Here is a 19,196-nt window from a genome sequence, read left to right as displayed (position 1 = left end):
CATTCTCCGTGTTGGTGACCAGAGGCTGAGTGTGCTGACTCAATATCTGTGAGTTCATGAGGCCGAGCTGCAAAACACCATGAAGAGGCTCGATGATCCGGAGGAGAGAATCCTGAACATTGAGCAAGATGCCTCCTCGGCGGAGGCAAGAATTAAATCCTTGGAGAACCAGCTGAGTGGCGTGGGAGAAGCCTGGCGGACTTGGAGAACCGACGGTCAGAGAAAGAACATCCGAGTCGTCGGCCTGCCAGAAGGTGTTGCTCCCGTTAGGTTCTTCGAGGACCGACTGCCAAGTTTTCCCAAGCTGGGTGTGAAGCCTGGGTGTTTCAAATTGGAAAGGACATCGGATCCTGTCTTTGAGGCTGAGGGATAGTTTTCATCCCAGGCCTGGAATCATTCACTTCCACAACTTGAAAGATCACCAGAGGGTCCTGGAGACAGGTAAGGTGAGGTGGGACCTGGCTCCATAAGGAATGAGGAATTTCCTTATTCCAGGATTTTTCAACAGCTACGCAAACGAAGCAGCGAGGCTTCGATGAAGTTTGAAGGGAACTCAAGGCTGCGGGAGTGAATTCTGTCGCTTTACCCAGCAACCCTGAAAATTATATTGACAACTCCGTCAAGACTTTCGATAATCCGACTACTGCCTTGGCCTTCATTAAATCCACGAAGGGCAAGGATTTGGAGGGATGGGTTGCAGCTCAGACTAACTCAGGCTCTAATCTGGACTCGGATTATCTTATCTCAGTTTTGGTAGATGTGCCGTGTGCTTATTATCCGTTGTCTTCTATTATCCGACGTTAATCATGGCAGAACCGAGTGGGGCCATTGCTGAAGGGTGGGTGGTGGTGGATGCAGGTCTTCACCGTTGGGTCTAAAATGCGGGAGGGACATTCGATCCCCATTCCCTTGTTGGCCTTTCTTTTCTTCTCATTTTGGAGACGGTATCCTGAGGGTAACGACAGTCTGGCCGTGGGGTTAATCCTCCGGGTCCTCAGTCTTATTGAGGAATGTCCCCTTGGTTCTATTGTGGTGGTGATTCCTTTGTATTTTTGTTATTAAGGGAGGGTTTATGTGTTGTTGACTTTATCCTAGTCTGGTACAGACGGGGCTTTTATCTGTGAAAGGAGCAGTTTGGGGAGACTTTGGTGCCTCTGGTGTAAAGTGAGTTGGAGGAGGGGGTAATGGCGCACGCCCGATTGTGGTGTGAAAATCTGTTCCTGTCTCTGTCGCCTGACTAATGGCGGCAGTTAATCTGCAAATTTTCTCAGGGAATGTACGGGGCATCCATCATCCTATCAGAAGGAAAAAGATCCTCTCCTTTCTTAAGGAGAAAGTTGACATAGCTTTATTACAAGAAACTCATCTGGATGATGAGGAGCACTTTAAATTGAGGCGGGATTGGGTGAGGCAAGTTTTTTTGCCTCTGTTTCATCAAGTAGCAGGAGTGTGACAATACTTATTAATAAAAATATCACTTTTAAGATTGAAACCTGCACCAAGGCCAAAGGAGGTAGATATGTGATCATTAGAGATTAGGTGCATGGAGATGTTGCTTCAATAATGAATGTTTATGGATCCCCGAATCACTCCCCGGGGTTCATTACTGAGGATTTTGCGAATTTTGCAGAGTTAGCTTCAATTAACTCTTTTGTGGTTGGTGACTTCAACTGTCCCTTAAATCCTCTGGCAGATAAGCTCCCGGTTACCAGGGTTACCCCCCTGCCCCTGATGGCTGTAGGAATTTCAGAGATGTTGTATGGGCTGTTTAGCACAGGGCTAAATCGCTGGCTTTGAAAGCAGACCAAGGCAGGCCAGCAGCACGGTTCGATTCCCATAACAGCCTCCCCGAACAGGCGCCGGAATGTGGCGACTAGGGGCTTTTCACCGTAACTTCATTTGAAGCCTACTTGTGACAATAAGCGATTTTCATTTCATTTCATTTCATATCTGGGTATTTGCTGCAGTAAGGGTTAAAAGCCTGAGTTAGTGTGTGTGACCGCTGCAGTCATGTATCTCAAAGAAATCCTAGTTTGAAAGACAACTAAGTTTTGGAGCCAGATATGCAATTAAAGCATCATAAAAAGTGTGGGCTAATGGAAAGTTGTTTGGATGAAGGGGATTCCCTGTGGAGTTAATTACATTTCAGCTTGGTAAGATGTCAGTACTAGGAGGAGCCACGGTTTCAGGCTTTTCGCAGCAAAGCAGTGTTTTAGCTGAGAATTAGTATTGTAATCGAGGACCTTCCCTCGTTTGTCAGGAGTTTTTGCTCGAGGGCTCACCCCCAGGTCGAGAATGTGGAGGTTTGGAGCCTCCCCGAGTTCATTTATTATGCACTTTCGGGAAGAGTTTGAGTTCTTCCTTTTGGTTAACTCGAACCCTGGGATTTCCCCGCTCCATTTTGTGGGAGACGTGTGACGTTTATGCTCGGGGCTAAACATTTCTCACACTGCTAATAAAAGGTGCTGGATGCTGGAGAACCAGCGGCGTCTGGAGGTTTGTTTGGTGAAGGTGGAGGAGAATCATATGGAGGGCCCGAGTAAGCTATTGCTGAAGGAGGTTAACGCAGCAAGAGTGGCTTTGTACTTCCTGTTGACTCAACAGGTCGAGAAAAGTTGAAAATTTGTGAGATCGAAGTTGTATGAGTTTGGGAATAAGCCGAGCAACTACTTGCCTGTTTGACAAATGACCTTTGTTCTGCAGCCTAGGGGCAGCAAAGGTAGCACAGGTGGATAGCACTGTGGCTTCACAGCACCAGGGTCCCAGGTTTGATTCCTCACTGGATCTGTGCAGAGTCTGCACGTTCTCCCCGTGTCTGCATGGGTTTCCTCCGGGTGCTCTGGTTTCCTCCCACAGTCCAAAGTCGTACAGGTTAGGTGGATTGGCCATGCTAAATTTCCCTTAGTGTCCAAAAAGGTTCGGCGGGGTTATTGGATTACAGGGATAGGGTAGAAGTGAGGGCTTAAGTGGGTTGGTGCAGACTCGATGGGCTGAATGGCCTCCTTCTGCACTGTATGTTCTATGTTCTAAAATGAATGTGTTGCCCAGACTGTTGTACCCTCTGCAGATGCTGCCGATACTGCTGTCAAGCAGAGTCGTTCGGGGAATTAATCAAATCAGGGCAGGACCTACTCAGTTAATGGTAGCAAGTTGGGGAGAGTTACAGAACAAAGAGATCTAGGAGTACAGGTTCATAGCTCCTTGTAGGTGGAGTCGCAGGTGGACAGGGTGGTGAAGAAGGCAGTCAGTATGCTCGGTTTTATTGGTCAGAATATTGAATACAGGAGTTGGGATGTCTTGTTGAAGTTGTACAAGACATTGCTAAGACCACACATGGAATATTGTGTTCAGTTCTGGTCACCTTATTATAGAAGGAATATTGTTAAATGAGAAAGAGCGCAGAAGAGATTTACCAGGATGCTGCCAGGACTTGATGGTCTGAGTTATAAGGAGAGGTTGGGACTTTTATCCCTGGAGCGTAGGAGGCTTAGGTGTGATCTTATAAAGGTCCATAAAATAATGAGGTGCATTGATAAGGAAGATAGCCAACATTTTTTCCCTGAGGTAGAGGAGTTTAGAACTAGACTGCATAGGTTTAAGGTGAGAGGAGAGAGATGCAAAAGAGACCAGAGGGGAAATTTCTTCACACAGAGGGTGGTGAACATCTGGAATGGGCTGCCAGAGGCAGTGGTAGAGATGGGTACAAATTTGTCCTTTAAAAAACAGTTAGACAGTTACATGGGGAGGGTGGGTATAGAGGGATATGGGCCAAATGCTGGCAAGTGGGACTTGCTTAGTGATAGAAACTGGGTGGCATGGACAAGCTGGGCCAAAGGCCTGGTTCCATGCTGTAAACATCTATAACTCTACCTGGAACAAAATGTTTGTTAAGCTCCAATCACCAAGCAAAGCTGAGGTATGGTCTCCCGAAAAGCAATGTCTTGCTTCATCAATTGGCGTCTCGTCTTAGGTTCATCAGAGATTGGGTGAGGATGGACCCAACATTCATCAGGCTCAATACAGAAGCAGACCAGTCAGTTCTCCCTCGATCCAAAACTGGCATAGGCTGATTATGGAATGCATCTCCATGCAATTTTTAATGTCTGTAATTCATTCTGATGCATCGGGTAAAGCATGGGACACCTATCTCAAATACATAGGATCCAATTTGACTGACTTGCTCCTCCTGGGCTTTCCATGAGTGAATTGAATTTAACTTAGGCCGGGAGTAGGGCACAGTGGTTAGTACTGCTATCTCAGCGCCTGGGACCCAGGTTTAATTCCAGCCTTGGGGGGGCTGTCTGTGTGGAGTTTGCATATTCTCCTCGTGTCTATGTGTGTTTCTTCCGGGTGCTCTGGTTTCCTCCCACTGTCCAAAGATGTGCAGTGAAAGTGGATTGATCACGCTAATTTGCCACTTAGTGTCCAAGATGTGTAGGTTAGGTGGGTTGACCATGATCAATGCACCGGGTTCCGAGGATAAGATGGGGCGTGGGCTTAAGTGAAATGCTCTTTGAGGCTCACTGCAGACTTGAAGGGGCGAATGGCCTTCTGCACTATAGGAGTTCTATGTCATCTATGTTGTGAGATTCATATTAATTTGATTATGCTGTTAGTCTGTTTGTAATATTTTTGGGTTTACAAACTAAATTGTGATATAATCTTCCCTTCTTTCCCCACTCTCTATTTTAACCTGTTAACTGGTTGTTCAATTGATCTGGCATTTCATCTCGAGGCTCTGGTCCCTCAAATATCCTGTTCCAAATTAATTCTGCAATGTGTTGCTTGGATTTATGTTGGCAATATCTCTTGTTCTGCTCTGTGCCCATTTCCCACTATTTTTTCTGTAACTCTGTTGCATTCATTGTTTCAAAACGATTTAAAACATAACAATTTATTAAAAATCTGTCCAACACTTCCGTGAATATATTCAATGACCCCCACACCCAACCGGTCCCCGTGGAAGAGATATCTAGAGACTAATAACCCTCTGAGGAAAGAGATGACACGAAATATATAACATAACTACAGTACAATATTACAAGGCTAGAAATAATAATAAATATACGTTATTACAGAACTATAAATAATATATCTAATCTGTACCATATAACACAAGACATGTCTCTGTCCGGTATTAATTTACTGTCCCCTTAAATGTCAACCATTGCCTGGTGAAACCAGCCCTTCATTGTGAACATTAGGAAAGAGACCATCCTTTTAGCCAGACAAATAAATGTGTCAAGCTGAGGGAGCAAAGGATGTCAATGTCTTTGAGAGAGAGAGAGACCTGGGCCAAGCTTTGCAGAGTCTCCTTGGTTTCACTTCGTTTAGCTTCAGTTGCTGCAAGTGACCAATTGAAGGTGAGAATGAGAAAAGAAATGGAAAGGGGGAGAAAAGAAAGTGTTTTACTCACAGATGTTGGAGACAGGAGGAATGTTTTAGCTTGTGAGGTCCCAGTTTTGCTCAGCGTCCAACTTCCGCCTTCAGACAACGGGGGAGCTGATTGGATGGAGGAAGAGACTCCTTCCGGTTCACCAACTCTTTCAGGCGCACGCATAGGAATCCGCGGTGACGTCTCACGGTTCCAGTGCGCAGGCCCGGCGCGCGGACACAGCAGCTCCGCCCCACTCATTGTCCCCCTCCTCGAGGCAAGGTTTCCAGGCAACCGGCTCCGGCCAGAGCGAGAAGCCTCTAGGTGTTTCCCCTTCCCCCTGCACGAGACTGCGCATGTCAAAGAGAAAGGAGAGGCTGCGCATGTGCGAGAGGAGGGCGAATGGAGATTGAGCTTCACACAGACTGAAACGTCCTCCTGTCTCTAACATCTGTGAATAAAACACGTTCTTTTCTCCCCCTTTCCATTTCTTTTCTCATTCTCACCTTCAATTGGTCACTTGCAGCAACTGAAGGGAAAGGAACTGATTACAGGGAGGGTGCAGACTCCGGAAAGGTTGGCCCAGGTCTCTCTCTCTCTAACACATTTACACCCGTTGCTCCCTCAGCTTGACACATTTATTTGTTTGGCTAAAAGAATGGTCTCTTTCATACTGTCCACCATCCCAATATCCCCTGCTGCTCTCAGTGCCATTGCATATGGTTTTATAGCTAGGGCAAACAGCAGTAGGGAGAACGGGCGCCCCTGCCTCGTCCCCCGGTGCAGCCTGAAATAATCTGAACTCAATCGGTTTGTCCGTACACACGACAATCACCCCTGGGACACAATCCTCTATTCTCGAGGCCAAGATCTTAGCCAATAGTTTGGCATCTACATTTAGCAGGGAGATCGGTCTGTATGACTCGCATTGTTCGAGGTCCTTTTCCCGCTTCAAAATGAGGGAGATCGAAGCCTGCGACAACGTTGGGAGAGCACTCCCAGCTGCCTTGCCTCGTTAAAATCCCTTACCAGCACCGGCCCCAATACCCCAGAGAATTTCTTATAAAATGTCACCAGGTACCCCTCCAGACCAGGGGCCTTGCCCAGTTGCATCGCCTCCAGTCCCTCTATCTATCACTTTCTGAAACCTATTTCCTTTACTTGCTTTTGCTAAATCGCCATCTTTCTTTTTTTTAAATCACTCAGTCATTTTATACTGTGTATTATAATTTGAAGAATTACACAATTTGTAATTGAATGAAAACTCAACTACTGTATTCGCTAAAGACAATCAATCTGACCTAATCTTGTGTTGACAAACAAAGTTTACCAGTGGCACAAGCTGACAAAGTTCACCTGAACTTTGCCAAAAAGCACAGACTTGATCTCTGTTATTTGGGAACTAAGAAGGGATAACGGATATCCAGGGTTCCGAATAGACACAGAGATCCATCAGGCTTCTATCTATGGGAAAGGCGGTGGGGCAGTTAAGAAGGGTAAGAAGGGTGGTGTATGAGTGCGGGGAGAAGGCGAGCAGGATGCTAGTGCACCAGTTGAGGAAGCAGGAGACTGCAAGGGAGACCGGGAAAGTGAAGGATGCTTCTACCATGGCAATTGGGGCCCCAACGGCCTCTAACTGCTCCTCTTCCAACCCCTCTAAAGTCCGCCTCATCGCCTCCACCCCGGCAGGGGGTTTCGACTCGTACAGCTTGCTATAGAAGTCCCGAAACTCCCCATTCTCACCCGTCGGGTCCAAGACCATATTCCCTCCCACGTCCTTCACTTACCCGGTCTCCCTCGCAGCCTCGGGATCAGCGAGCCTCTTCATGGTGTTTTGCAGCTCGGCCTCATGATCTCAATGAGAGGTATTGAATCAGCACACTCGGCCTCTGGTCAATAACACGGAGAATGTCGGCAGTCATCATCTTCACCAGCTCCGAGAGAGTGAGAGAGTCCCGGAGAGCGCGGGGTCGCGAGACCTCCTGAGGGTCAGGCCGCCATGTTGAAAAGGCGGCTCCATTTCCACTGAAACTGCCTGCCCTCTTTTATCGACGGATTTCTTAATCTTACTTTATCTAATCCCAATGTCTTCCAGAGCCATGCATGAGAACAAATATTAATTCAAGGATCAGGTAGATGAGTGTCGGGCAATCAAGATAAATTACGGATTCTAGGTGAGTAGCATCAGAATCTGTGGAAAAGCAGCTACTCCTCCGCCGCATCACATGGTTCCCACCCAGACAGATTTCTGATGACGAGGGAGTCGAGGGTTATGGATAACAGGCAGGAAAATGGAGAGAAAGCTGAGATGAGGAAGGATTTCTTCACTCGTTGTGGAGCAGGGTGAGAATGGAGGGAGAGTGTGTGGGATGGAGATTGACAGCTGTTGCGGAGTGAGAGAGGAAAAAATGTTCCAGAGGAATTAAAATTGTCTGTTCTGACTTTCTATCCTTTACTGACAATGATGTATTTTGTAAATTGTTTTTACAGGATATTAGAAGAGGAGGAATTACAGACAGAAATATCAAAAATCACATCTCGATCTGCCAGAGTCGCTCGGTTCGTCGGGGCCTGAATATCATCGACCTTTGAATCGAGAAGGAGAAATGTTTGTCTGTTCTGTTCGCTTCAGACGACTTTAAAGATCATTGTGACTGGAAAAGCACCAAGACACACACACAATGAGTGAGAGTGTTCCAGAACACTGACTGTGAAAAGAGCTTTAACCAGTTACACAGCCTGAAAAAACATCACACCATTCACAGCGGGGAGAGACCGTACACATGTTCTGTGTGTGGTCAAGGCTTCAACTGATTATCTGATCTGGAGAGACACAAGGACACCCATGGAGAAACCGTGGAAATGTGAAGTCTGTGGGAAGAGATTCAGAGTCCAATCTAATTATGGAAAAAGGGCTGGAAATTCATCGACGCAGTCACACAGGGGAGAGGCCATTTCCCTGCTCTGTGTGTGGGAAGGGATTCACTGAGTTATCCAGCCTGAAGTCACATGAAAGAGTTCACACTGTGGAGAAGCTGTTTACCTGCTCTCGGTGTGGGAAGGGATTCAGACATTCATCCACCCTGAAGGCACATCAGCGAATTCATACTGGGGAGAGGCGTTCACCTGCTCTCAGTGTGAGAAGCAATTGACTGCGTTATCCAGCCTAAAGTCACACCAAGGGTTCACACTGGGGAGAAACCGTTCACCTGCGATCAGTGTGGGAAGGGATTCACTCAGGTATCCAACCTGAAGACACACCAGCGAATTCACACTGGGGAGAATCCATTCACCTGCTCTCAGTGTGGGAAGGGGTTCACTGCTTTATTCAGCCTGAAGTCACACCAGCGTATTCACACTGGGGAGAAGCCATTCACCTGCTCTCAGTGTGGGAAGGGGTTCACTGCTTTATTCAGCCTGAAGTCACATCAGCGAATTCACACCGGGGAGAAGCCATTCACCTGCTCTCAGTGTGGGAAGGGGTTCACTGCGTTGTTCAGCCTGAAGTCACACCAGCGAATTCACACTGGCGAGAGGCCGTTCACCTGCTCTCAGTGTGGGAAAGGATTCACTCAGTCACCCTACCTGCAGGCACACCAGCGGGTTCACAGTGGGGAGAAGCCATTCAACTACTCTCAGTGTGGGAAGGGATTCAGAGATTTATCCACCCTGCGGACACACCAGCGAGTTCACATGGGGCGAGGCCGTTCACCTGCCCTCAGTGTGGGAACGGATTCGCTCAGTTATCCAGCCTGAAGATACACCAGCGAGTTCACACAGGGGAGAGGCCGTTCATCTGTTCTCAGTGTGGGAAGGGATTCAGACAATCATCCACCCTGTGGAAACATGAGTGAGCTCACACTGGGGAGAAGCCGTTCACCTGCTCTGTGTGGGAAGGGATTCTGTGATTCATCCCACTTGAAGCGTCACCAGCAAGTTCACACTGGGAAGAAGCCATTCACCTGCTCTCATTGTGGGAAGGGATTCCGACATTCATCCAACCTGCAGGGACATCACCGAGTTCACACGGTGAGAGGCCATTCTCCTGCTCTGATTAGGGGAGGCGTTGAGTGATCCATCCTACCTGCTGAGTCAGCAACAAGTTCACAATTGATTGCGGGGATTGGATTCTGCTGTTATTGTTTCTGCTCTCAATTACATTCGGAACTGCATTTTATTCATCCTGTCAATTGGTCAATACGGATGGTCGGGGTTTCTTTCTGCTGGAATGGCTGGTCTCACAACGTTTCCTCCAGTATGCTGATGCTCTTTGAGCCTTGTTGCGAATACGTGGTTTCCAATTACACAAGGGTCACAGGGTGAAAACGTGTTGGAAGTTAAAAGATATTTAGTTCCCATTTCTGTTTGGAACCTCCTAAAGCATGCCACGTTGCCATGAAGATGGGCTTTGGTGATTATATGTTTCTTTGTTTAATTTTTCGGGGCTCAAAGAAGGAAACTGTTGAGGTATGAGGGACAGGTTGTCTGTGGTAGGTTGGGAAATTACAATAAAAGGTTGGACAATAGACAGACAATTGCTAACATTGAAGAAATTATTACATATTTGCAACAAATACACATTCCTTTCAGGAACAAAAATCCACAGGAAAGTGGTGCAGTAATTCTTCACACCTGATTACAGCTTTTGGATTCTGCTGTTACACAAGAGAACCAAGGGAGCAGTGAGCAGGAGGGACTGAAAGAGATTAGTATTAATGAAATAGTAGTACTGGAGAATTTATTGGATTATAAATTAATAAATCCACAAAAGCTGATGCTCTACATCCCAGAGTGTTGAAAGAGGTGGCTGTGGAGATAGTGGATACATTGGTGATCATCTTTCACAATTCTATAGCTTCTGGAATGGTTCATGCAGATTGGAAGGTGGTAAATGTAATCCCACTATTTAAGGAGAGAAAGAAGAAACAAGGAACCACAGACCCATTAACCTGACATCAGTAGGAGGGAAAGTGCTACAATCCATTATGATGGATGCAAAGCAGCACGGTAGTGCATTGGTTAGCACTGCTACCTCACGGCGCTGAGGTCCCAGGTTCAATCCCGGCTCTGGGTCACTGTCTGTGTGGAGTTTGCATACTCTCCCTGTGTTTGCGTGGGTTTCGCCCCCACAAACCAAAGATGTGCGGGGTAGGTGGATTGGCCACACTAAATTGTCCCTGAATTGGAGAAAATGAATTGGGTATTCTAAATTTAAAGAAAAAAATATTATGACGAACGTGATAGCATACGGCTTAGGAGCAGGAGTAGACCACTCGGCCCCTCGAGCCTGCTGCACCATTCAATAAGTTCCCGGCTGATCTAATTGTAACCTCAACTCCACATAGACAAGTTGTGAGGGGAATACACACAGTTTGCAATGAGATATTGATAGGTTAAGTAAGTGGGGAAAAAGTTGGAAAATGGAGTATAATGTGGGAAAATGTGAAGTTCATTTTGGAAGGGAGAACAAAAGAACAGTATTATTTAAATGGAGAAAAACTGCAGAAAGCTGCAACACAAAGGGACTTGGGGGAACTTGTGCACGGAACACAGAAAGCTGGCAGACAGGTGCAGCAGGTAATCAGGAAGGCTAATGGAATGTTGGCCCTGATTCCAAGGGTGTTGGAGTATAAGTGTCGGGAAGTCTTGCTGCAGCTGTGGACCAGAATAAAGTCTCTGAATAAAGAGGTGCCAATTAAGACTGAAATACGGAGAAATTTCTTCACTGAGGGTTATGAGTCGTTGGAACTGAGAGTTGTGGGGACAGAGTCCTTGTCTATATTTAAGGCTGAGATAGATTTTGATCAGCGAGAGAATCAAGCGTTACAGGGAAAGGGCAGGAAAATGGACAAGACAAATGTTGGATCAGCCATGATTGAATGGTGGGGCAGGCTTGAAGGGCCGAATGGTCTACTCCTGTTCCTATTTCTTGTGGTATTCCTGCTGACCTCCCTTCCTGATAACCTTTCATCCCCTTGATGAACAGGAATCTATCCAGCACTGCCTTGAAAATATTCAAAGACTCTGCTTCCACTGCCCTTTGTGGAAGAGAGTTCCAAAGGCACCCAACCCTCTGAGAGAAAAAAGTTCTCCTCTGCCTTAAATGGGCAAGTTTTTACTTTTAACGTGACTCCAATTTCTAGATTCTCCCACAAGAGGAAACATGCTTTCCACATCCACCCTGTCGAGGCCCCTCAGGATCTGATACGGTTCAATCAAGTCACCTAAACTCCATCGTACACAAGCCCAGCCTGTCCAATCATTCCTCATAAGACCAGCCTCCAATTCCAGGTATGAGTCCAGTAAATCTTCTATGAACTGCTTCCAACACATTTATATCATTCCTTAAATGAGAGCGATACTGTACACAGTGCTCCAGATGTGGTCTCAACAATGTCCTGTATAACTGAAGCATAACCTCCCTACTTTTGTATTCAATTCCCCTCACAATAAACAATAACATTCTATCAGCTTTTCTAATTACTTGCTGTACCTGTATACTCGCCTTTTGTGATTCATGCTCTTGGATACTCAGATCCCTCTGAGTCTTGGGGCTCTGCAATCTCTCACCATTTCGATGAGAAGCTTCTTTTTCTTCCTGTCAAAATGAACAATTTCACATTTTCCCACATGATCACCCATTTGCCAGATGGTATCCCACTCATTTCAAATATACCTTTTTAACCTCCTTATGTCTTTTCACAATTTACTTTCCTACCTATCTGTGTATCATTTGAACATAGGGGCAGCCGTTAGCCATTCAGCCCGTCGAGGCTCCTCTCATTCAATACAATCATGGCTAATCATCCACTTCAATGCCTTTTCCCCTACTCTATCCCCATATCCCTTTGTGTTATTGGGATTTAGAAATCTGCCAGTCTCTGTTTTAAACACACTCAATGACTGAGCTTCCACAGCCCTCTGGGTAGAGAATTCCAAAGATTCACAACTTGTAGATTTCTATAGATCAAACCATTTCCCTGTTCTATCCTTGTACCCTTGTCGGTTTATTTCCTTCAAGTACCCATCCAATTTCCTTTGGGAAACATTCCATCATCTCTGTGTCTATCCGACTTGAAGGAAGTGGGTTCCAAATATTTCCCACTTTCTCCAAATGTAAATGAGGTTCAGCGAGCACATGAGGCCATTCTGCCCATTGTTCCCATGCTAGCTCTTTGGATTAATTATCAAATTAATTCCACCACCCTATTTTCCTAGTTTATTTCCAAGTTTATTTTGAATCCCAACTCACAACAACTCGTTCTGTTTAAATCTAATGGGCAGAATGGCCTCCTGTGCTCTCTGCACAGCATATTGTGAAATTATTAGATTTAAAACAGAACAAGTTGTTGTTATTTGGGATTCTCTGCCTGACAAAGGTGCAGGAAGTAAATTCAACTGTAACTTTCACAAGGGAACTTTACAGATTCTTTACATAGTCCCATCGCCCGGCAAGTTTCTGTTCCTACAGAATCTGTAAAGTTCCTGCACCTTCATCAGGCAGCGAATCCCAAATAACAACAACTCGTTCTGTTTTAAATCGAATGATTTACGATACGCTGTGTTTGGATTTTCACCGGGGATTTGAAATGGAGAGAAAGACATGATTGTTGCACAAAATCAAGACTCAGTCTTTATTCATGATTTTCGTGAGTGGGCTCAGTTTGGGGACTAATGCTTGATTATAATTTATTTTTAAATTCACAATAAAGGGGCAATTGAATGTGGCCAATCCACCTACCCTGAACAACCTTGGGTTGTGGGGGTGAAACCAATGCATACACGGGGAGAATGTGCAAACTCCACATGGACAGTCACCCGGGATCGAACCTGGGTCCTCGGCGCTGTGAAGCAGCAGTGCTAACCACTGTGCCACCGTGCCACCCTGTTTAGGGACTAATTCTGAAAATAAATTACATTTCTATAGCATCTTTCATGATCACAGCTTCTCCTGAAGCTTTTTTACAGCCAATTAAGTACTTTTGAGATGTAGTCACTGTTGGAATGTCGGAAACTGTAGGTTTGCCTCAGTTCTAGGGGAGGGGATGGTGCAGTGGTATTGTCAATGGATTACTTGAGGTTTTACACATTCCACTGACTGGGACCATGGCAACTGGGGCAGAGCAGGGAGCATTTACCTGGAGATGGTGCTTCTACCCAGAGTGTAATGGTAATGCTGCTGCACTTTGATATTACTGCTCAGACATTAGCATGTGTCAGCTCTTATTTATACTGAATAGCATCTAACCACTGTCACCAATAAGGGTTATCACTGTGGATCATTTCAGAATTTGGGAAAAGGGGAAAAAGGGCTAATTAACGCCCTAAAATGTAGAGTTTCCAATTAAGCGGCAATTTAGCATGGCCAATCCATGTATCTGCACATCTTTTGGCAGTGGGGGTGAGACCCATGCAGACACAGGGAGAATGTGCAGCTCCACACGGACAGTGACCCCGGGTCCTCAGCGCTAGAGGCACCAGTGCTAACCACTGCACCACTATGCCACCCCTGAACCCCATTTCTAACATCGCTGTGTCAAAACTAAGCTCATCTCCCCCTCTGGCTCCTTTGCCAATTACCTCAGAGGGACTCACTTTTTGTTAAAGAGCCTGTCAACCCCTCTCGCCCTCTTTCCCTAAAGTGCATCAACCTAATCATGAAAAGTCAAGAAAAATCAAATATTTTTATAATCGTTTATTAATCAAACAGACAAGGTGAAAAATAGAAAATACCTTGAGGATCAAAGACAATGAAAGTAAAGGATGTTCACAATGTTCAGGATCCAAATGGTTTCTCTTCGGATCCTCTGTACCCTGTTCCCGTGACTCCCTGTGTTATACCGTCAGTTCACTGCGAGATTGTGAGAACGAGTGAATATAAGGCTTTATTATCCATGAACTCGCCTACCAGTGTCTGCTGTACAAATGAGTGCCACCCACAGGTGGCCGGTCTATATATCGCCCTGGGGAGGGCGGAGCCAGAGGCGGAGCCCACCGGGGTTCCAGTACAGTACCTGGAAGTAGACCGTATTATCATTTCCAGGTCATAGGTCACAGCACTATACAGACAGTTCATACTTAGGTGAATACATTCACCACGCCCTGCTTTGGACATGGGCACTGAAGACTATGGGCTCGATACCATCAGCCCCAAATACGCCCCCCCACACACACCCTCGAGCCCTGATTGGTAGAGCCCCATTTCCCAGTCTGTTCTCCAGCACCTTCCTGTCTCTCTGTTAGTGAGGTGCCCATGGCAAGTGTGATGGGAGGAGATGCATTAGGGTTACAATCAATAGGAAGTGTGCGGGGGAACAGTGATTTCTGGTTTGAGAGGGAAAAGGGTGTCGTCTGATGACTAGAATTGCCAGTTCTGGATTTCTGCCCTTTCCTTACGGCGATGTCCTTTGTAATCTCCTTTCCCAGGCGATGAGCAGATAGGTTTTTGCAGACAGGAAACACAAACCAAACATCCCTATTCTGAGATGTGTCCTTTTAGATTGGACTCCCGACTTGGGACTTGGTTCGCAGACTATAGACTTACTCCGGTGTCTGTTTAACACTTGTTTATTAGTTCTACATCTAAACAAGTTACAGAGTAGGCATGTTACTCCTCGGCACAATTCCAACACTCCCTTGAGAGTCTAACACATGTTGATAAATCAGCATCCACGTCATACAGTAGCATGTGCCATCTCTTAACCTGTTACACTAGATCTCTTCCCCCCACCTCCCCACTCCCAAATATACTATCCAGGAGTTCTGTAGCCGTCTAAAATACATGTCAACAGTTTTGAGAATGTACACAAAGTCTGCAGTGCCACCTGCACACCTGCCTTTGAGAACGTTGCTGCAGTCGGTCCAGTAACAGACAAGAAAGGTGCTGACTTGAAGCTTTTGCTTCATTTCATGAAGACCTGATGCAGCCGGTACCAGAGAAAATGGTGTTTCCACAACCCGCACTGCTGGCCTCTCTGCCGGTGGGGCAAGGACAGGGACTGCTCAGCAGGGAGGGTCATCATTACCTCTCCCTCCAGTGAACCTCCTTCAGGACAAGGACAGGGACTGCTCAGCAGGGAGGGTCATCATTACCTCTCCCGCCAGTGAACCTCCTCCTTCGATATGACCAAAATGTTTTTTACATCAACATCTTCAACGCTGCCACTATGTTCTTTGATGTGTCCTTCTAAATTGGACTATAGGCAAGGGCCTCGGCTCTGAGACAAACTGTAGACATATTCTGATATATGCTTAAAAATAGTTTATTAGTACAACATCTGAACAGGTTACAGAGCAGACGTGCTTCTCAAAGACAGGATTCCAATCTCTCTGAGTCTAACACACGACTGGCTGATGCCACTGGTACATCATCATCCGTGTCATACATTAGCACATTCCAGCTGTTAATCCTTTATGTTTGGGGCGGCACGATGGCACAGGGACGGCTCGGTGGCACAATGGTTCGCACTCCTGCCTCACAGCGCCAGGGACTAGGGTTCAATTCCAGTTCGGGTGACTGTATGTGTAGAGTTTGTACTTTCTCCCCATATCTGCGTGGGTTTCCTCCGGGTGCTCCGGTTTCCTGTCACACACTAAAGATGTGCAGGTTAGGTGCTAAATTGTCCCTTAGTGTCCGAGAGAGGTTATACTGTTACACCAGGTTACTGGGTTACAGGGATAAGGGTCGGGCGTGGGCCTCGGTGGGGTACTCTTTCCAAAGGTCGGGTCGACTCGATGGGCCGAATGGCCTCCTGCATTGTAGAGATTCTATGTTACAATTCAATCATGGATGTGATTAACAGCAGCAATAACAACAGAATCCAACCCCTTTACTCACTTGTGAACACACTGGTGCCTCAGCAGGTTGGACACCTGAGTGAATCCCTTCCCACACTCAGAGCAGGTGAATGGTCTCTCCCCTGTGTGAACCCGCTGGTGAGTCAGCAGTTGGGAAGACTGAGCGAATCCTTTTCCACAGTCACAGCAGCTGAACGGCCTCTCCCCTGTGTGAACTCGCCGGTGCTTCTGCAGGGCAGATGAATCAGTGAATCCCTTTCCACATTCGGAGCAGATGAATGGCCTCTCCCCGGTGTGAACCCGCTGGTGTGTCAATAGTTGGGATGACTGACTAAAACCCTTCCCACACTGATAACAGGTGAAAGGCCTCTCCCTAGTGTGAACCCGCTGGTGTATCAACAGGTAGGATGAATCAGTGAATCCCTTCTCACAGACAGAGCAAGTGAATGGCCTCTCCCCAGAGTGAACTCGTTGGTGTGTCTGCAATTGGGATAACCGACTGAATCCCTTCCCACACTCAGAGCAGGTGAATGGCCTTTCACCAGTGTGAACTCGCTGGTGTGTCACAAGGTGGGACAACTGACTGAATTCCTGGCTGCACTCAGAGCAGATGAATGCCCTCTCCCCAGTGTGGACTCGCTGGTGTGTTTGCAGGCTGGATAACTGAGTAAATCCTTTCCCACACTGAGAACAGGTGAACGGCCTCTCCCCAGTGTGAACTTGCTGGTGTCGCAGCAGAGAGGATGAACGAGTGAATGCTTTCCCACATTCAGAGCAGTTGAATAGCCTTTCCCTAGTGTGAACCCGCTGGTGCGACAGCAGGTTGGATGAATCACTGAATCCCTTCCAACACTCAGAGCAGGTGAACGGCCTCTCCCCAGTGTGACTGCGTCGATGGGTTTCAAGTGCAGATGGGGACTGGAATCCTTTCCCACAGTCACCACATTTCCACGGTTTCTTCATGGTGCAGGTGTCCTTGTTACCATTGAAGGTCGATCATGATTTGAAGACTCGTCGACTCACAGAACGCGTGTACGGTCTCTCCCCGCTGTGAATGGTGTGATGTTTTTCAGGCTGGTTAAAGCTCTTTCCACAGTCAGTGCTCTGGAACACTCTGACTAGGGTGTGTGTGTCTCGGTGCTTTACCAGTCACACTGATGTTTAAAATCTTTTGAAGCAGGCAGATCAAGCAAATATTTCTCCTTGAGATTCAAATGCCGGATATTCAGGTCCCAAGAAATCAAGTGACTCAGTCAGTTCAAGGCGTGCCGTTTGAGATTTCTGTCTGCAATTTCTCCTCTTCTAATATCCTGTAAAAGGAGTTTAGAAAAGTCATTGCTGTCAGTACAGGATATAAATTCCGAACAGTCAGTTTTAGATTCAATGGAACATTCTTTCCTCTCTCTCTCCCCAAGGCTGTAAATCTCCATCCCACACACTCTTCCTCCAGTCTCACCCACTGTATCTAATATTCACTGTCGCAATTCTCCTGAAGGTGCTGATTCAGACTGATTGACAGATCCCTTTCTTTCCAAACCTAAAAATCTACTGTTAGCGGGAATGAATCCAAAAGAATCACTCAGCATTTGGGACTGCTCCAAACGTCAAACATTTGACACAGTATCAGAACATTCACTCTGCCCACCTCGCCTGGATATGAGCCAATCGTACAGATTCTAGATTATGTATCAATCCAATGAAATTAGTTACTCGACATGATGGGGCTGCGTGATCAGCTCAAGGAAAGACAGAGGCTTCTTAATGATGTTTTCTACAACCCTTATCAGCTGTCCTTGGGCCTTCACAACACGTCACAAGCTTGAGACTTCCTTATCCTGACTTCATTAGCTGGTTCCATTGTGCAGAGACGGCTGCCCCGATAAGTGGAGTTCTGCTGAACGAACTATCCTCTGTGTGTCTGCATGAACTGATCCTCTGCAGGAATGTGGCAGCTAGGATTTATACATTTTTAGTGTAATAGCAAATAATATACATTTAATATAAATATGACATATAATGCAGGTGCCTCTGCCCTGGGAACTCACTCTAACATATACATATAAGTATATTTACTGATTAGAGTTAACAGGAGAATCTAAGGAAGACTTTATTTCGATATTGAGTGGTTGTGACCTGGAATTCGCTTTATACAAGGGTGGTGGCAGTGGAGTGGATTTACGACTTTAAGAGGAAATTGGTATTTTAAGGAAATAAACTTGCAGTGGATTGGGGATATCAAGGGGGAATGGAACTGACTGGATTGTCTACAGAGAGTCGGCATGGACTCCAGTTGCTGACCGCACTCGTTCTGTGCCATAATGACTGGAACTATATAACACAGCCACAGTGCATATTACACTGGAAATAATAATAAATGTACTTTATTACAGAGCCATAAACAATATATCTAATCTGTACTATATAACACTCGACATTCTATATTCATTTACTGTCCCCTAAAATGTCAGCCATCTCCTGGGGAAAGCAGCCCTTTAATTGTGAACATTAGGAACGAGAGCGTCCTTTTAGCCAGACAAATAAATGTGTCAAGCTGTGGAAGCAAAGGATGTCAATGTCTTTAAGAGCCAGAGAGACCTGGGCCACCTTTCCAGGGTCTAAACCCTCCCTGGATTCACTTCCTTTCCCTCCAGTTGGGGCAAGTGACCAATTGAAGGTCAGAATGAGAAAAGAAATGGAAAGGGGGGAGAAAAGAAAGCGTTTTACTCACAGATGTTGGAGACAGGAGGAGGTTTCCGTCTGTGTGAAGTCAATTAAGCAGGCACACAAAGCCCGAGCTCTAATTGGCTGGTGGACCACAGTACTTCCGGTCCTCCAAATCTTCCCATTGGTCAACACAGCAGGAAGGTCAGGGGATGGGCTCTCGTGCACATGCGCAAACCCGGGTCGGGGAGAGGGTAAGGTCACCGAGCGGTTTCTCGCTCTGGCCGAATCCGTCAGCCGGTTGCCGAGAAAAAGGTCGAGGAGGTGCAGGGGGCGGGGCTTCTGTGTCCGCGCGTCGTGCCTG

At 46.5% G+C, this 19,196-nt stretch overlaps 1 protein-coding gene across 1 annotated transcript in view; it reads right to left on the bottom strand.

The window, feature by feature from the left end:
- LOC140420430 (uncharacterized) overlaps window positions 1–17,475 on the bottom strand; it is a 33,589-nt gene extending 16,114 nt beyond the window's left edge. The window contains exon 1 of the mRNA XM_072504435.1: window positions 16,224–17,475. Coding sequence (XP_072360536.1) covers window positions 16,224–17,134 — 911 coding nt within the window. The 5' untranslated portion in view covers window positions 17,135–17,475. The remainder of the gene's footprint in view (window positions 1–16,223) is intronic.
- Between the last annotated feature and the right edge of the window lie 1,721 nt (window positions 17,476–19,196).

The sequence above is a fragment of the Scyliorhinus torazame genome, chromosome 5 (assembly GCF_047496885.1).
Source record: "Scyliorhinus torazame isolate Kashiwa2021f chromosome 5, sScyTor2.1, whole genome shotgun sequence".
NCBI classification, from domain to species: domain Eukaryota; kingdom Metazoa; phylum Chordata; class Chondrichthyes; order Carcharhiniformes; family Scyliorhinidae; genus Scyliorhinus; species Scyliorhinus torazame.
This window is presented reverse-complemented; position numbering and strand designations above follow the sequence as displayed.